The sequence below is a fragment of the Entelurus aequoreus genome, linkage group LG14 (genome assembly GCF_033978785.1).
Source record: "Entelurus aequoreus isolate RoL-2023_Sb linkage group LG14, RoL_Eaeq_v1.1, whole genome shotgun sequence".
NCBI classification, from domain to species: Eukaryota; Metazoa; Chordata; class Actinopteri; order Syngnathiformes; family Syngnathidae; genus Entelurus; species Entelurus aequoreus.
The window spans coordinates 2,046,001-2,064,295 of record NC_084744.1 but is presented as its reverse complement, the minus strand read 5'-3'; the positions used below and the strand labels follow the sequence as shown (position 1 = coordinate 2,064,295).

The 18,295-nt window shown below is 43.8% G+C and overlaps 1 protein-coding gene across 1 annotated transcript in view; it reads right to left on the bottom strand.

The window, feature by feature from the left end:
• LOC133665260 (titin-like) overlaps positions 1-18,295 on the bottom strand; it is a 205,645-nt gene that overhangs the window by 152,772 nt on the left and 34,578 nt on the right. Inside the window, 32 exon segments of the mRNA XM_062070512.1 lie at positions 306-584; positions 819-1,097; positions 1,187-1,468; positions 1,541-1,819; positions 1,894-2,181; positions 2,267-2,545; positions 2,628-2,909; positions 2,981-3,259; positions 3,651-3,932; positions 4,079-4,357; positions 4,438-4,725; positions 4,795-5,073; positions 5,157-5,435; positions 5,525-5,800; positions 5,972-6,253; positions 6,324-6,602; positions 6,677-6,964; positions 7,040-7,318; positions 7,404-7,682; positions 7,808-8,086; positions 8,279-8,560; positions 8,637-8,915; positions 9,003-9,290; positions 9,384-9,662; positions 9,741-10,022; positions 10,294-10,572; positions 10,650-10,931; positions 11,058-11,627; positions 11,769-12,047; positions 12,399-16,055; positions 16,399-16,449; positions 16,705-17,187. Of these exon segments, the coding sequence (XP_061926496.1) occupies positions 306-584; positions 819-1,097; positions 1,187-1,468; positions 1,541-1,819; positions 1,894-2,181; positions 2,267-2,545; positions 2,628-2,909; positions 2,981-3,259; positions 3,651-3,932; positions 4,079-4,357; positions 4,438-4,725; positions 4,795-5,073; positions 5,157-5,435; positions 5,525-5,800; positions 5,972-6,253; positions 6,324-6,602; positions 6,677-6,964; positions 7,040-7,318; positions 7,404-7,682; positions 7,808-8,086; positions 8,279-8,560; positions 8,637-8,915; positions 9,003-9,290; positions 9,384-9,662; positions 9,741-10,022; positions 10,294-10,572; positions 10,650-10,931; positions 11,058-11,627; positions 11,769-12,047; positions 12,399-16,055; positions 16,399-16,449; positions 16,705-17,187 (12,627 nt within the window).

Genomic DNA, 18,295 nt, shown 5'->3' with positions numbered 1-18,295 from the left:
CGAACGTGATTCAGGGAGGGGCGGTAGTGTTGTGTGGGCGCCTATTTGCTGCTTCTCCCGCGAATGTCTGCACTGTACTGTACTACGGGGGGGATTCGGTGAACGAATTTTTTGAACGAATCATTTTAAGGAACTGATTCTAGTGATTCAATACAGTCAAAGGAACTGCCGATCCCATCACTAGTGTTAGTGTCAATCATATTATGCTGGCAGGCCATGCAGGGACTAGAGAAAGCATTCAAGGCCAATGAAGCAGACAGTCTGAGGCTGTTGTTGCAGTCGGTTGATTGAAGCTGTTCCTTTACCTAAACTGACACAAGCCTGGCAGACATCACTTCCCGCTCCATTGGAAATTTCACAAGAGTATATTCCCACTGCCTCTGGCCTGTCGCTGTTGAGGACCTCCAGGATGCAGGTTGAGTCAGTGGTTTTAACGTTGTACTGATAGGATGCCCAAATAAGTTTTCCGTCCTTTTTCCATGTGACAAAGACCCTCGGGCTTCCAACGAACTTGCAGGCTAGCTTGAGTGGTTGACCGACTGTAAATGTTGTGTCTTCCAACTTTCTGATGAAATGCACGGGTTCTGAGAGAAGCAATGATGATGTTAGGAAATTGTAATGCGTTCATGCACTTCTACTGCTACTTCTTTGTCAGCGCTAATATTGTTAGCATAGCTTAAAAAAACAATTTCTGAGAGCTTTATATCTCACTAGCTCGAGTCTAAACCTCAGAATGATCTCCTGATGCGATATAGAAGTTAACAAGTTTTCTTTTTCCCAAATCAAAGCGCATGGAGGAGGAAAATATTGAGCGTCACCTTTCACTGTCACATTACAGCTGGTGGAGGCCGAGCCCACCCGGTTTTCAGCTTTGCAGGTGAACTCGCTTTGTTCAAACTTGGTTGTTTCAAGCAGTTTCAAAGTGGCGACACCATTTGTGAAGTCCATCACACACTTGTTGGACAGGCGCAGCTTCCCGTCTGCTTTGAACCAAGCTACGGAGATGTCAGGAGTTCCTGCAATCTGGCACTGGAGGGTGACCGGATAACCCAGAGCAACCTCAACCGGCGCCAACTTTTCAACAAAATAGGGTCCCTCTAAGGTGACATAAGTATGGTTCAGCGTTTAGAGAGCAAAAAACATTTATCAAAGATGCCAATATATCCTATCTCGTGCATATTTATACCTAGAATGGACACTTGTGCATCACATCTGTCACTTCCGACTCCGTTGTTGATTTCGCAAGAGTATTGTCCTGCTGCTTCCAACCTGTCAGAGTTAAGAACCTCAAGAATACAGGAACTGGTAGTGGTGATGACGTTGTATTGATATGAGGCCCAGATGAGGATGTCATCCTTCTTCCATGTCACATTTACTTTGGGGGTTCCAGCAAACGTGACCTCAAGCCTCAGGGGCTTGCCCTTCTCAGAGAAAACATCCCTCAGCTTTTTCACAAAGCGAACTGGCTCTGCAAGAAGCAAGTCCATTATAAGTCATGTGTGTTTAGAAGGTGGTTCTGCAAACAGCAAAAATGTCCTACCTTTGACAAAGAGGTAAACAGTGCAACTTTCCTTCCCTGCATTGTTTATGACCTGGCAGGTGTACTCTCCCTCATGGGATGGTTCTACTCTGTGAAGAACTAATTTAGCAAGATCCTCCTTGAGGGAAATCTCACACCCCCTCCCATGCTGCATTTCCTTGGTGCCCCTGAACCATTTGACTCTGATGGGGGCGCTGCCTTTCACCTTAGCAGAGAAGGACACACTTTTGCCCAGCTGTGTATCTTGCGCTTTGGGCGTTTCCACAAAGGAAGGGTGTTCTAGGTTCAAACCACAAAGACTGTAAGATCACCTTTTCATATGCATTCTGAGGCAGCGTCAAGGACCCACTGACCTGTAACATGCATGGAAGCACTTGTTTCACTGGTTCCCACAGCATTTACAGCTCTGCAAGTATATTTGCCAGAATCCGACACCTTGATCGTTGGAACTCTCAATTTGCAGTTATTATCAGATCTGCTAAAATCGTAGTCGGAACTACTTGTGATCTCCTGGCCATTGTGGAACCAGGAAGTTGTTAAAGGAGCTGAACCAGTGACCTTACACTCCATCTCACCGGGTTTGCCCACAACAAGGTGGGTGTCTCTCAGCTTTCTTATGAAACTTGGAGGAATCAACTTATCTATCGCCAGAAAAAAAGACAGGTTAGAAAGGTTTTCTAGGATTTGCTCGGACAACTTCCTAAGACTGCTTGAGCAACCACTAACCTGAAATGGAGAGTTTAATTTTGCACAAAGCAGAACCATTTGGGTTTGTAACTTCAAGTTTGTACTCTCCAGCGTCGGCTTTCTCAGCAGACCGGAACTTTAGGTGTGCAACCTTCTTTGAGAAGGACATCTGGTACTTGGCACCGGAAAATAGTTCTTTGTTGTCCTTAAACCACTTGATTTTTAGCTCAGGTGAACCGGACACAGTGACCTCGAGAACTGCATTTTCTCCTGCCTGCACATTCAAAGACTCTGGGCTTTCCACAATAGATGCGGGTTCTGGGGGTAAAAAGAATTGTCCTGTACTGCACAAATATATACAGTCGCTGGTTGGGATGTCATAGTTTGTATTTCAACTAACCTAAAACTGTCACATGGGAAATGCACTCCACAACTCCAGAGTCATTCCTCAGCTGGCAGGTGTACTTGCCAGCTGTGGTGGAATCTGCGTTGGGTACCACCAGTGTGACCACATTATGCTCAAAGCTAATCTTCCTGTTGTCACCGTCTCTCAGGATGTGATCTTCGTCCTGAACCCACGACACGCTCAATGGCTCAGAACCTTTGACTGCCGCTGTCAGTGTAAGTTGCTCGCCTATTTTCACAGACTGGTCGACCAGCTTGGTGGTAAACACTGGGGGATCTAAATGATGGTGAATAGTAAGAAAATGAGCAGAAAGGCTTTAAAAAGATGAGCAGTTATTGTGAACCGACCTTTCAAGCTAATGGTAGTGCGGCAGGATTCACTTCCCACACAGTTTGAGACTTTGCACTCATAGAGTCCGGTGTCATTTGGCTCCAGCCTCATGATGTGAAGTGTGGCAGAGCTGCCTTCGCTCACCATCTTGTACTTCCTGCTTTCCTTCAACGGTCTGTTGTCTTTGTACCAGCTCACCTGCAAATGTGGTGTGCCGTACATTTCACAGTACAGGCTTGCGTCTTTCCCTTTAACGCCCACCACTGGGGAAGGAACTTTGATAAAGGAGGGTGCCTCTGAAAAAATGAATGAACAAAGACATTCAGAGAGGGCTCAGAGCAAACAATGATAATAGTAACACTTCACATGGCAGGAGGAAAACTGCAGGTTATTTTGTCAGAATCCTCCGTTCAATTATTACTCATGCTCTCAGATTTCTGCTTCATGCAAGATTTCAAGATTGGACTCTGCAAGAGGTATGGAAATGTCTGCGTTTTATGGCACCGTGCAATCATTGTTGAATAATTTCACAAATTCTGTCTCCATCGTTGCTTGAGGAAGAATCATGGGCATTTACTTTGAGTACGGCAACGTTTCAGTCTAGGTATAAAAAAACAAAAATGCTCGAATTCTGCATTCTTTCTGTTCATGCGATGCAAATTTACAGCAAGCCATTCGATAGCTGACCTTGGACTGTGAGCTCGGTGCTGCAGCTCACACTGCCGGCATCATTTTGAGCCTCGCACGTGTACACACCGTTGTGGTCCAGCCCCGCAGAGCGAAGCTGGAGCAGCGCTGTTGAGTCCACTAAAGCGGTTTTATAGTCGTCTCCATCCATGATCTTTTCATCATTTTTGAACCACTTCACATTGAGTGACATTGTGGTGGAGAATTTGCATTCCAAACTGTGGGCCTCGCGCAGCTTGACAAAGGTTTTGGGAAGAAGTTTCTGGACAAACTTTGGTGGTTCTGTGAAGTAAAAAAAAAAAAAAAAGTCAGCTGGATTTCCACATGCAAGAATGTGACGAAGTAGTCAGGTTAGTAAGAGAAGATTTGAGGAATGTATAAATGCTTGCTGTAATTAAGGTGGACATTTTGATGGAAAAAAGTCCAACCTTTCACCAGCAATTGGGCTGCACTTCTTATTGCGCCCGCTTCGTTGCTAACTTGGCAAGAATAAGTCCCACTCTGCAGGTTTCCGACAGAGTCCAGTTGCAATGAAGAAAAATATTCATCCTGTCCGATTCGACAAGATGGACCAGCCACCAGTTCCAAGTCATCTTTGAGCCATTTGACTATAAATGGTGGTGTTCCTTCAAATGTGCTTTTGAAAAGCACTGTGGACTTTGGAACAACAGCCTGGGACTCAAGTTCCACTGTGAACCGTGGCGGCACTAGAACCCACACAAAAACAAATTTAATACGTGAACACGTTTTTCCTTGAAAGAGCAAATTTGGACATGTCAATGCGAACCTTTAGCAGTGACAGCTGCACTGCATATGCAGCCGCCCGCCTTGTTGCTAAGATGACACGAGTACTCTCCTGTGTCAAAGCTCTCAGTCAGCCTAAATTGCAGCCGGACCGTGTTGTCATCCTGCCACATTTTATACTTGGAATCCTCACTGAGGGGTTCTTTGCCTTTAGTCCAGCCAACAATAATTGGAAGAGAACCGACCATTTTACACTCCATCGTGACCACTGAACCCAGAACTACTTGAATGTTTGTCAACTTTTTTGTAAAGGCAGGAGCTATTTCTTCCTCTGTAACAATGAAAGATGATTAGAGCAGGAAAACAATGGGAATGTTGAGAGCAAATCTGTGCTACAAACCTAAAACTAGCAGTGAAACTTTACAGTGACACTTTCCAACAGAATTTGTGGCCTCCAAAAGATAATCTCCACTGTCTTGCAGCTCACAGTGTTGAATATTTAGACTGCTGAGGTCCTTTTCGTGGAATAAATTATATTTCCTACTGGTGTGGAGCTCTTTGCCATCTTTGCTCCAACTTACAACAATGTCAGGACTTCCAACTATTCTGCACTCAAGTTTAACTGGATCTCCACGAGTGACTTTGACTGCTCCTGGCTTGTCTTGGATTGAAGGCGGTTCTACAACATCAACACAAAAGGTCACTGATAGTTTAATTTCGATTAGGTCAATGGAGCAAGTATGGTGCATGGAGTAGATATACCTTTCACAACAAGGGCTGCGAAGCATGTTTCCTGTCCAGCCTCGTTTATGACTTGGCATGTATATTTCCCGCCATGACTTGTCTCACACAAAGGAATTTTTAGAGTGGCCACCAAATTTTCAAACGCTCTCTTGATTTTGGAATCCTCTGGAATCCATTTGTCGTCTTTTTGCCAATTTATGCATAGAGGCTCAGAACCTTTAACGGTGCAACAAAAGACGGCAGTATCCCCCAAGATTGTTGAGCTATTTTGAATCCTTTCAATAAATCGTGGAGGTACTAATGAAGAGAAATGTCATAATTGTAAAACCAAACACAGATTTCTGGCATCAGTGTGAATAAAGAATCATCAATCTTTACATACTGACCTTTCATCGAAAGAGCTGCAACACCGGAACAACTTCCCACCTCGTTAGCAACCACACACTCGTAAGAACCAACATCTCTGACTTGGCAGTCCAAGACTTTTAATGTCATGTGCTCGTCGTCAACAATTAAATACTTGTAGTTAGATTCGATAGGCACTCTATCTTTGAACCATGTGACTTTAAAGGGACCACTTCCTGACACTTTGCAGGTAAACATTGCAGTGCAACCTTCAACGACTTCAAGAGATGCCAGCTGGACAACAAATGTGGGAGGCTCTGAAATAACACACATTAAAAATGTAAATGTCTTCATAGATGTGCAAGGACATATTTTTTACATGAAGATTTCCTAGACTCCAACCAGAACAAACTTTAAGACTGGAAGGGAGGGAGTTCATTTACTGTCCCCCTGACATAGGAGAATGACATCAACATGTCCAAACCAACCTTTCACTTCCAATTCGAAACTGCAACTCTCTGTGCCTGCGTCATTGTGCGCTTCGCAAATGTATTTCCCCACGTCACTTTCAGCGGCATGCTGAATCTCTAATGTGGCCACGGAGTTGAGGAACAACATCTTGCGATTTGTACTGGGTTCAATGGGGGCTCCGCCTTTAAACCATCGCACAGAGATCTCTGGAGAACCAGAAACCTTGCATTCCAAGACATGTTTTGCTCCTGCTTTTACCACTGAAAAGCTGTCGGGTTTCTCCACAAAAACAGGGGGTTCTGGAAAAAACATATGACTTAGTAAAAGTACGTGGACGAGGGAAGTAAAGTGACGCGGACCAATAATGACCTTGAACAAAGACTGTGGTTTTGCAGAATGTGGAGCCAAAGTTGTTATTAATTTTGCAGATGTAAAGACCAGAATCGGATGTTGTCACAGAGAAGAACTCCAGAGAACTTGAGCCGTTGTGTCTGATTACAGAACAGTCTGCACTTGAGTGGATCTCCATCATGTCCTTATACCATCTCATGGTCACTGGTGGTGTGCCAGACACCCGAACATGTAACTTCACCTTTGACCCAGGCAAAACATTAATTGATTCGGGTCTTTCAATAATACTCGGTGGTTCTGTTGGAAGACAAAGCCCATCTGTTAAATATCACTAAAATTGTCCAATAAGATTTAGGAGAAGGTGTTCTAACCTTGGACATGCAAGATGCCCGAACATTGAGAAGACCCTGCTTTGTTTGTGGCCACGCAGGTGTAACAACCACTGTCCTGACTATCAAGAAGACTAACTTCCAGTAATGCAACATTGTCAGAGAAGGAGCACTTATATTTGTCATCAGTCTGGATGTTGTCGTTGTCTTTGAACCATTGGATGTTCATTGGCAGCGAGCCTGATACCAGGGTTTCCAGATGAGCAGAAAAACCTTTGATGGCCTCGGTCTCCTTCAGTTTACTTGTAAAAGTTGGTTTAAGAATGCCATCTGTTACAGAGTAGAACCATGTGTTAAACTGGCTGTCAGAATACTGCACTGAACTGACTAAAAGGTTGACCTGACCTAAGACTGTGACTACAGCCACACAAGAAGTTGCACCAGCTTCGTTTTCAACTTGGCATACGTAGTCACCGCCATCACTTTTATCTGTTTTCAAGATGGTCAGCACAGATCGGAAGTCCGCACCAAGCACTTTGTATTTCAGGCCTGAGTTTAGTTCCTTTCCGGCCTTTAACCATTGGGACTTGAGTGGTTTGGTGCCTGAGAATCGGCATTCAAGCGTGGTCGGGTCACCCTGTGTCACACTGACGGATTTTGAATGTTCTAGAATACTTGGTGGTTCTGCGATCAAAGGAAAGACTAAATTAGCTGCCATTACTGATTGTCAAACCGCAACAGAAGCAGTGGCATCAGCTGTTAAACAAACCTGACACGACGACGATGGCAGAGCATCTTTTACTACCGGCTGCATTCTGAGCCTGACACGTGTACTTCCCACCATGATGGACATGAGTGTTTTCTAGAGTCAGCGTTGCACATTTGGCTTCAAAGAACATCTTGACATGCTCGTTTTCTGTGAGCTCCTGATTATCCTTGAACCATGACAGTGCCATGGGAAGTGACCCAGACACGGTACATCTCATAGACACGTCTGAGTGTGCCCTGCACAATATGTCTTCGAGTTTCTGAACAAATGATGGTGGTTCTGGTGAGAGAACGCCAAATGTGAAACAAATGTTTCCCAACATTTCAAACATGAAGTTGAACTACATTATTGCCAAGTTCACAGCAGTCTAATTCCAAATTGTTAAAGGATTAACAGTCACTGACCTGTCAGGGAAATGGTGCAGGAGCACGACGTCTCACCAACATTATTAGTCACTGTGCACAGGTACGTGCCAGAGTCTTGATCCTCACAGTTTGAGATTTGAAGAGAGACAGTCTCATCCTCAACACTGATCTTATGTCGTTTATTGTTCCTAATCAAATTGTCATTGTGGAAGAAACAGATTTCAAATGGGGCAGAGCCTGAAACAGTTCCTTCCATGACTATGTCAGATCCTTTCACAAGCTCGATCGATTCAAAAGGTCTCAGAAACGAGGGGGGTTCTAGAAACAAGAAAGTGATAGTTCAATGTAAATTTACAATCAGATTTCAGACACTGTCTATCTGATCCACACGGCCCTTGTTTGTCATTATTCTCATTGTCCAATGATGGCATGATACTAGGAACTTGGATCGGCAGGAGGAACAATGTGGACAAGACGAAGACATTGTGAACTCCAACCAACAGCACAAACCTTTGACGTTAACTGAGCTGCTGCACTCATCTTTTCCAGCGTCACTGGATGCCACACAGACATATTCACCACTATCGTCTGCAGAACACCTGTCCACCTGCAGGTTTGCTATGGAGCCATCAAAGGATGCCTTGCATCTGTTGTCAGAATGTATTTCTTTGCCATTCTTAAACCATGTGATGGTGATAAGAGGCGTGCCATGCACTTTGCAGGACAACTTTAGAGGTTGTTTAGTTTTCAGCAGCAGCGAAGACTCAAGCTTGACTGCAAATTTTGGCGGTTCTGTAAAGAAGACAAGATGCTAAGTAAAGAGGGAAATTATTTGAGACTTTTTTCACAAGACAGAAAGACAAAGCACCTTTGACAAAGAGGACTGCGGTGCAATCCACCTTCCCGGCATTGTTGCATACTTGGCACGTGTACCGAGCAGAATCACTGGGTTTGACTGAGTAAAGCTCCAAGGAGCTTGACAAACGTTCTCTCTTAATAAAACATCTCCCCCCAGTGAACATTTCTTTCTCCTCTCTGAACCATTTAATAGCCAGAGGAGTTGATCCTGTAAAGTCTGCTTTGAAAACAATGTTGGACCCTGGTGACGAGTCCTGAGCCTTTGGTTCCTCTGTGAAGACTGGAGGTTCTGTAGTTACACAGGAAAAAACAGCACGTGCCATGTATGATCCACCAATAATCTGTCAAGCAGTTTCAGGGAAAGCAACAGTCAAACCTTTTATCGACAAAGTACCGCTGGTCTCTCGATTGCCGGCGTCATTTGAGGCCCGACAAGTATAAACTCCAGCATGGGCTAGGCAAACTTTGCTGATTAGCACAGATGCTTTGTTGTCATGCCAATTAATCTCATAATTAGCATCGTTTTGGAGTTCTTTATTGTCTTTGTACCAAGACACTCCCATTGGCTGCGATCCAGCAAGTCTGCACTCTAGGGTAACGGTACTGTCTACATTTGCCATCACTTTCTTTAGAGGTTTGATGAAGGAGGGGGGAACTGTCCGGTCTGTAACATGAAAAGACGTACCACACATAAGTCTCATCACTGCTTCCATAGCTACATTTAAGCTTAGATGAAATATTTCTGGATAAAACCAACCGATAACAGTCACTGAGCATGTGCACTGGTCTTTTCCAACTTTATTGGACACCTCCATCTTGTACTCAGAGGTGTCGGCCTTTTCTGCAGTCAGAATTTTCAGAATGGCAGTGTTTTCCTTCACACTCATCCGATATTTGCGTCCACTGATCATTTCCTTGTCGTCCCTAAACCACTTGACTTTGAGGTCTGGGCTTCCAGAGATGGTACACTCAAGCGTGACTGGGTCCCCAACAGTCACACTGATGGACTCTGTTTTCTCTAAGATCTTTGCAGGTTCTAAAACACAACACTCAATTTAGATTGTGGGATCAACTAAAAAGTGAAATGTTTCTGACAACAGTATAATGTTTTAACCTTGAACAGTTAGGTTTGCCTCGCATTTTTGTTGACCCGCCTCGTTTTCCACCAGGCAAGTGTACTTGCCACTGTGCTTTATTTGAATAGATGAGAATAAAATGCTAGCAACGTTGTTCTCAAGCACAATTTTCACGTTTGGATCTTCATCTCTGAGCATTTCAGAGTCTTTCATCCACTTGACAGTGATTGTAGGGGAGCCTTTTATTATTGCCTGCATTCTAACGCTGCTGCCCAGCACTGCTACAGCACTCTCAATCCTCTTTGAGAACACTGGAGACTCTGGAATGGTAGATCCAAACAAGATACAATCATCAGAACACTTAACAATTTAAAAGGACTACAGACGTCAAATTGTATGTGTTATGTCAACATTGCGTAAGGCAGGACGTCAACACAGTTTGTGCTCCTCTAAAAAACTTGCACAATTCTGGCCTTGATCAAATGCAAATAACAATGCAGACAAACAAACAAAAATGCATTAAGATGTATGAACTTAAATATCATCAGTCTGGAGCCCTGCTTTCCCGAGCCTAATTCATGCAGCACTAACCTTTTAATTTTGCCACTGATTTTGAATTTACAGAGCCGACTTCGTTGGATACAACACATTCGTATTCGCCAGCGTCAATGCTTTCAAAGGACAGAATCTCCAGAGAGGTAAAAGAACCCTGTGACATGATTCTATATTTCTTATCGGTCTTCAAGTGTTTCCTATTCTTTTTCCAGGACACCTCGAATGGTGCAGATCCCTCAATGTCACAGTCCAATACAGCAACAGCACCTCTCACAACCTCTACAGATGGCAAAACCCTTCTGAAAGACGGCGGCTCTAAAGTAGATCAGAGGGTTTCTTTTAGAAGAACTTTTCTTACTATGTTCAAACCAAACCGTAAAGTATATACAAACCTTTGATTTTTACTTTTGTGCTGCAGCTTTCACACCCAAACTCATTGAGAACTTCACAGGTGTAGCTGCCACTGTCACTCAAAGTGACATCCTGAATCTCAAGAGAAGCCACGTTGTTTTTCAAACTGATGTTGTATCGACTGCCAGCAGGCAGCTTGTGGTTATTTAGAAACCATGTAATTTGAAGTTCAGGAGATCCTTTGACATTGCATTGCAGGCGTGCAGTGACACCGTTCCTCCAAAGTGCGGCTGCTTCCAGTCTCTTTACAAAGACCGGCGGCTCTGCGGATGTGCCAATGTGAAGTCAAAGAAGTGATTTGGAAAAACCAAACCAGTAGCGTAAATAGAGAAAAGTACAAAGCACACAGAATGGATGTTCCTTGTCAGTACGCAAACGTAAAGTCTTACCTTGAACCTTCACTAAGGTGGTGCAAGTTGCACTCCCTGCTTCATTTGTCACCGTGCACACATAAGAGCCACAGTCTTTCAGCACGGTCTTTGGGATGTCAAGAGCAACTGTTTTGTCCTCAAAGGACAATTTGCATTCGGGAGACTGGTGGACCTTTTTACCATCTCTGGTCCAGCTCACAGTTACTCCTGTAACTTCATCCACCTGGCACTCCAGGTGCAGAGGGTTCCCAACCACAGCAGCCACTTGATTCAGGAGCTTCACAAAGTTAGGCTTATCAAAAACCTGTAGCTCAAAGCCGCACTCAGCCGTGCCAACATTATTAGACACATGGCACAGGTAAAGTCCCTGGTCAGCTGGCTGAACTGTGGATATCTCAAGCCCAATCTTATTCTTATCCGCAAAGTTTCTGTAGTGCTCGGGCATGTGGAGTAAGGCTCGCTGGTCTTTAAACCACACGACATTCAGAGGAGCAGATCCTGATATTACACACTCAGTCATCATGCTCCTCCCAACATAAGCGGTATGCACGTTGGGTTTAGTTATGAAAATGGGAGGGAACTGTTTGTCTATAAGAATAAAAAAAAAAAAACAGAAACATATTAGGATAACTTTTATACTAAATATGAGCTGGAAAAAAAAATGGATTGTCTGTAGGACAGCAGAGGAAAATAGAGAATGTTCAGTCAACAACAAGGATGGCTGCTTACCTGTCACACTTAGTGTGGCGGAGCATTCTTCACTGCCGTGCTTGTTGGACGCCTTGCAGCTGTATTCACCAGCGTCATCCTTGGTGGCGCTCAGGAGCTCCAGAGAGGAAGTGGTAACACGGCTGATAATCCGAAACCTGTCACCTTCTTTGATGCGATGTCCATCTTTGAACCACTTGAAGATGACTTCAGGAGCATCCTCAGTTTCACACTCAAACCTGACAATGTTGCCAGCATTGATCTCCAGTGGAACCATTGTGTGCTTAAACACAGGTATTGCTGTTTGGAGATAAGCAAAGAAAGACACAAATGTAATCACATGCCAACCAAAAATGTGACAGGTAAGAGGAAATTGAATGGATTGGGAGATTGTGGTAAACTAAAGGTGTTACGTGATGTGCACTGAAGAAGAAGACGGCTTTAGATGATGATATAGAGAACACATGCAGGGGAAAAGTACTAGAAGTGATGAAAGGTGAATTGTTGGAGAAAAAAGGTAAACGGATGAGGAGAAAGTAAAGTTTGAATTGTGAAAAGCAAAATCCTCTAAGGGTTTCGGATTGAGGTTTGCAGGCGTCAGATGTTTGAGGTTAGCTGATGATGATTTTAAAGAATTAGCCATCATCAAACCTCTTGGGACCACTCTGAGCGTTGTCCATGTCGTGGTCTTCCCAGCTTGATTCTCCACCTCACAGGCATATTCACCTTCATGTTTCTCCTTCACAACTCTGTTGATAGTCAGTTTGTACGTGTCCTGATCTCTAGAACATTCAAACTCTTTGCCAGATTTGACCAATTGTCCATTGACAAACCAATTAGTAATAGTGGCATATTTGATGGTGGAAGCAATGACAATCTTGCTGTTTTCCTCAGCACAAACCTTGTCCATTGAAGCAATGACAAGTGGAGAGCTAGCCTCACTATCTAAAGACTCACTGATAACAATGGCCCCTGAAGAAGACTTTTCATTGTGAACAAAGTCTTCATACTGTTGGTGAGGAGTCTGAATGACTGGCTCTTGGACTGACCCATTGACTGAAGCAGCCTTGGCTTCACTCTCCTGGTTTAATTCGTGGACTTCCATCTGACTCTGAATTGTTGCATTTTGGAAGAGTGTTTCCATGATGATGGAGGCAGACTGAGAAGCAACTGGAGGAACCCCAACAGTACTCTCTGCCACAATCACATTGTCAACCACTGATGAGAACTTTTGCTTGAAATGTTGTGAGCAGATCATTGCCTTCTGAGGCTTGTTGATTTGCATAAAACCTGGTCTCTCCGAAACTAGACTTTGCTGCTCTTGCAAAACCAAAGCATGAAGAGCGACCTGGAGTTCTGATCTCAGATTGGCCCTGTGGGGGTATTCACCCTCAAAAAGCAGTGTGAGCTCCATGAGAGCACCAGGTGATGTAATCAGGTATGTGTGCACAATCCCTTTGGGCTCCTTTTGTACATTTATTTCTTCAATGTTGAGTGCGTCAAAGTGGCCAATAATATCAGCGAACAGCACTGGATGCTGGCAGGCTACAGCAGACTGAAGAGCATCTCTGAGCTGATGTTGAATATTCAAATGTGACTCTTTGGGCATCTGAATAATGAAGTTAAGTTCTTTAGGTAGAGTTTGGGATTCTTGACTTTCAGAGACAAACACAACTTTTTTAGGTTGGGTCAAAAGTCTTGAAGTTAAGCCCTCACGAGTTAGAATCTCACTTGACTTTTCCCCAGTGAGAATTATTTTTTCCTGTAGCAAAACTGACTGTCGCACTGATTGACCTTCCTGGATGGAGATTGCAAAGTCTTGCTCAGCAGCTTCTAAAACAGCACAGCTCTCATTTGCAACTGCCTTTTCTTCAACTGAAACAGACATTTGGGGAATCTTAGACTCAGTCTTTATCTCAGTCTGGACTTTGTTTTCAGTTTGAAGATAAGTAGTATGGCCCTCTTCCAGATTGTGAATGTCTGTAACATTTACAGAATTAACAGTATTCCAGCAATCCTCTTTCTGAACCAATGCTCTTTGCTGTTTTATATCTGTTGGGAATGGTGTCTCCTTTGGCAGCTGCACAGACTGGGAGGAGACGGCCAGGATGCTTAAAATCCCAGGCTGTGTACCAGGTTGGGATTGAATCCCTGCTGAAGACACCTCCAGATCTTTGTGGAAGTCCCCTTTGAGCTCCCTACTCTCTTGTGAGAGTGCCGCATATTTTCGAGCCTTTTCCTGTTTTAGTGCCACCACCTGTTGTGTTGGTTTGCTAGTGGTAAGTCTACCTTCCTTTTGTAGAACTGATGCAGAATCAATTGACTGGAGGTACTGTGTTGGTGGAAGCTCTGTCTTGAGCTTGAGAGACTCAGTGTTCATCTTGGATGAGACCTCTGAGGTGACGTCACAAACAACAGTCATCTGCTCTTCTTGAGTTAAAGTGCGAAGCAAACTAGGACTTTTTATCACACATGCCTGGTCTGTTGAAGGCGTGTCACTGCTGAATCTACCTTCTGACTGCAAAACAGACTGATTGTTGATAAGCTGAAGGTTCAGAAGTACTTCTCCTTGTGGCAGAGGCTGCAGACTCTGAGACGACACAATACCTGATATCTCTCCTAACTGATCACTTTGAAGTAAATATTTCTCTTCAGCGGTAACAGCTGACCTGTAGACTTGACCTTTGTCTGGATTGACTATGTCTTGTACTGGTACATTCTTTATGAATGAATGCTCTTTGCTCAAAGACAGCATTGATTCAATTACTGGTGCAACCACTGCCTTTCGTGGCTCTTTCTCTATCAATGGTTTGGTTGCTGTATCTACTAGCAACGGCACACAATGGTTTTCTGTGATTGGCAGCTGCCCTGCTGACTGAGCACAGTATAGCATGTTAAGCCCCTCAATGATATTTAAAGTTTTCTCTTCCTCTGGTCTGTGATTTACAGGTAAAGTTTCATCAAAGGCTAAACGAGCAGGCTCGACTGAATGGCTGCTAACAAGCTGCCGGGGCTCAGCCAAAGTCTGTACTTGCTCTGGAATGTGGTCTGCCATTGTCTGAGCTTTCACTGTGGTAAGTGGGAGGACTTCCTCTGTTGTAGCTGATTGTAGCTTTGAGCGCTGCTGTCTGGCAAAGTCAAGCTCAACCACCTGAGGGCAAAGAATATGTTCAGAGTGCTGCTCAGTGATCTTTTGTCTCTCCTGGACTGATGATAGGGAAGCTGCCAAGTGTAATGTTTTCACGGGAACAGTTGAAGCATGTGGTGGATGAATGGGAACCAAAGAAAGGCTCTCTTGGATCTCGTGAGACTGCAGCACTGCTGCTTTGTGGGTGACCTGCTCGCAATGGCGGGTGGCTACAGAAATGACCGGTAGTTCAAAGGTTCCCACTTCCTCGCTAGGAATAACCTGCATGTTTTCATTACTAATGCTGTAAATCATCTGATCAGACCGACTACTTTTCTTGTAAAATCCGGATTCTGTAGTTTCTTCTGTCATGGACAAGGTCAAAGCGTTTGTTTTTCTAACCAATTCCTCTTGAACTTCCTCACTAAATACCAATAGTTCAGCAGTACAAGTGGCTTCCCCAAATGAGTTTGAAGCCTTACATGTGTAGACGGCTCCATCATCCTGCTTGACACTTTTAAGTGTGAGGGATCCTGAGCCGTCTGAGCTGTTCACAATGATGCAACAGCTGCTAGGTTTAATGTGAAGACTGCCCTTGAGCCAGTGTACCTCAGGCCCAGGATCCCCGGTCACAATGTACCAAAACGACGCATGACCTCCCTCGCACAGCTGAACGGACTCAATAGCTTTGGAAAACACTGGAGGGTTGCCCATTGGCACAAACTTTCTCTCCAGGCTATCTGCCTTCTGTGGTTCCTTCACCTGAATGTTCAAATAAGAAGTGCATGTTTCCTGTCCAAACCGATTGCTGACAGTGCAAGAGTACTCTCCCTCTAATTCTTCTCCAACGCTGTTAATTATCAGACTGTACTTATTTTGTTCATGGACAAATGTGTAGATTGATGACATGCTTATGGTCTGCCCATTGTGGGCCCACTGAACAGTGGGTTCAGGTAAACCAGATACTGTGACGGTAAACGAAGCATTTTCTCCAACAGTCACTACTGCTGGAGAAAGTTTTCTGAGGAAAACTGGCTTTTGTTTTGTTTTCTCCAAAGTGCTGGAGTATAATTTGGACTCTGGCTCGAGTTTGAATGTGTGTGTTTGGTCTGGTGCCGTAGCATCAGAGTAGTAGGACTGATGGGTTTCTTCTTCCACTGTGATTGTTGAGCTAGAGAAGGCTGTGCGGAATAATGAAAATTAAAGACTAGACAACACAGAAGCAGCTCAAGTAAATATAAAATAAACAGTAAATCTAAAGCCTGCTTCCCGCAAGTTCAATGTTTGTTTATATGCTAACAAATTATCTTCATCCAAGTATACACCTTCAGCATACTGAAAGTATTATGAGGTAAAGTGTTTTCACGTAAAGGTAAAGTAAGGTATAGTCCTATATGGTACTGGATACTATAAACAGTTTGTCTCTATACGAGCTATTCGATATGTTGTATAATTGTGTGTAAATCTATTCATATATGGTCATAAACGTTCCAAAAGTTCTACACCAAGGACAAACCGTTTTACCTGAGACTTCCTCCTCGATGTGGATCCTAGGTGTCCTCTCGTCTTCAGTGACTGTAACACAAATATACCAAATTAAAAACTCTCGTAACGCCAACTGCTCTTATATGGTGCAAGACTGAGCTTTAGTGAAAAGTCATGCATCCATATCAGTTCACTTTTCTTTAGAGTGACTAGAGACCAGTGGTGTAAGGGTCACTAAATGTTGGACACAGAGGCCAGTGACCTCTCCTAAACCTTGAAGAAGTTCTGGCCGTGTAGGTGGAATAGAGTGTGGAAGAGTGCCAACAAAAACATGCAGATGCCAACCTTTGGTCACCAGGCTGCACTTAGCATCCTCGGCTGAGGTTTTGCAAGAGAAAGCACCCCCTTGTCCAGGTCCCCCTTTCTTAACATTCATACAGCACAGGGGGCCATCATGTTTGAGAGAGTATGATACAGAGTCCACAATATTCAAGCAGCCGTAAAGCCATATGGCAGACAGAGAAAGTTCCTTCATGACACAACACAGCCCTGGGCTGCAGTTCTGGACCAACAGCTCTCGGGGGAGCTGGATCAGAAAGTTGGGGCGGCCGCAGGGATCAGCATCGGGATATGTGTCCAGGAAATAAAGTTGGCTGACAAGGTTGTAGAGTCTCTTAGAGCAGTAAGGCAGAGACCCCGGCTTCTCCACTGTTTTGTCCTGGTCTGGAATCTCAGGAGAATCTTTTGCGTTCTCCATGTTCGCCCGTGACACCGCATGCACCGAATCAGTCACGATGGCGCACTCGGCTTTGACATTTGCCTCTTTAGCTGGGTGAGAATAATAGTTAGGAAGAGTCATTAGGGGTCACACCAGCTATCAACACATTTAGAACTGATATTAACATGATGGATGTCTTAGTGACATGTTCACATCTGCTGTTAACCCATATTCACATGTTAGTGACATGTCCACACCAGTTATTAACCCATATCAACATGTTAGGGACATGTTCACACCAGTTATTAACCCTTATCAACATGTTAGTGACATGTTCACACCAGTTATTAACCCATATCAACATGTTAGGGACATGTTCACACCAGTTATTAACCCTTATCAACATGTTAGTGACATGTCCACACCAGTTATTAACCCATATCAACATGTTAGTGACATGTCCACACCAGTTATTAACCCTTATCAACATGTTAGTGACATGTTCACACCAGTTATTAACCCATATCAACATGTTAGTGACATGTCCACACCAGTTATTAACCCATATCAACATGTTAGTGACATGTCCACACCAGTTATTAACCCTTATCAACATGTTAGTGACATGTTCACACCAGTTATTAACCCATATCAACATGTTAGGGACATGTTCACATCTGCTGTTAACCCATATTCACATGTTAGTGGCATGTCCACACCAGTTATTAACCCATATCAACATGTTAATGACATGTCCACACCAGTTATTAACCCATATCAACATGTTAGGGACATGTTCACACCAGTTATTAACCCTTATCAACATGTTAGTGACATGTCCACACCAGTTATTAACCCATATCAACATGTTAGTGACATGTCCACACCAGTTATTAACCCTTATCAACATGTTAGTGACATGTCCACACCAGTTATTAACCCATATCAACATGTTAGGGACATGTTCACACCAGTTATTAACCCATATCAACATGTTAGGGACATGTTCACATCTGCTGTTAACCCATATTCACATGTTAGTGGCATGTCCACACCAGTTATTAACCCATATCAACATGTTAATGACATGTCCACACCAGTTATTAACCCATATCAACATGTTAGTGACATGTCCACACCAGTTATTAACCCTTATCAACATGTTAGTGACATGTCCACACCAGTTATTAACCCTTATCAACATGTTAGTGACATGTT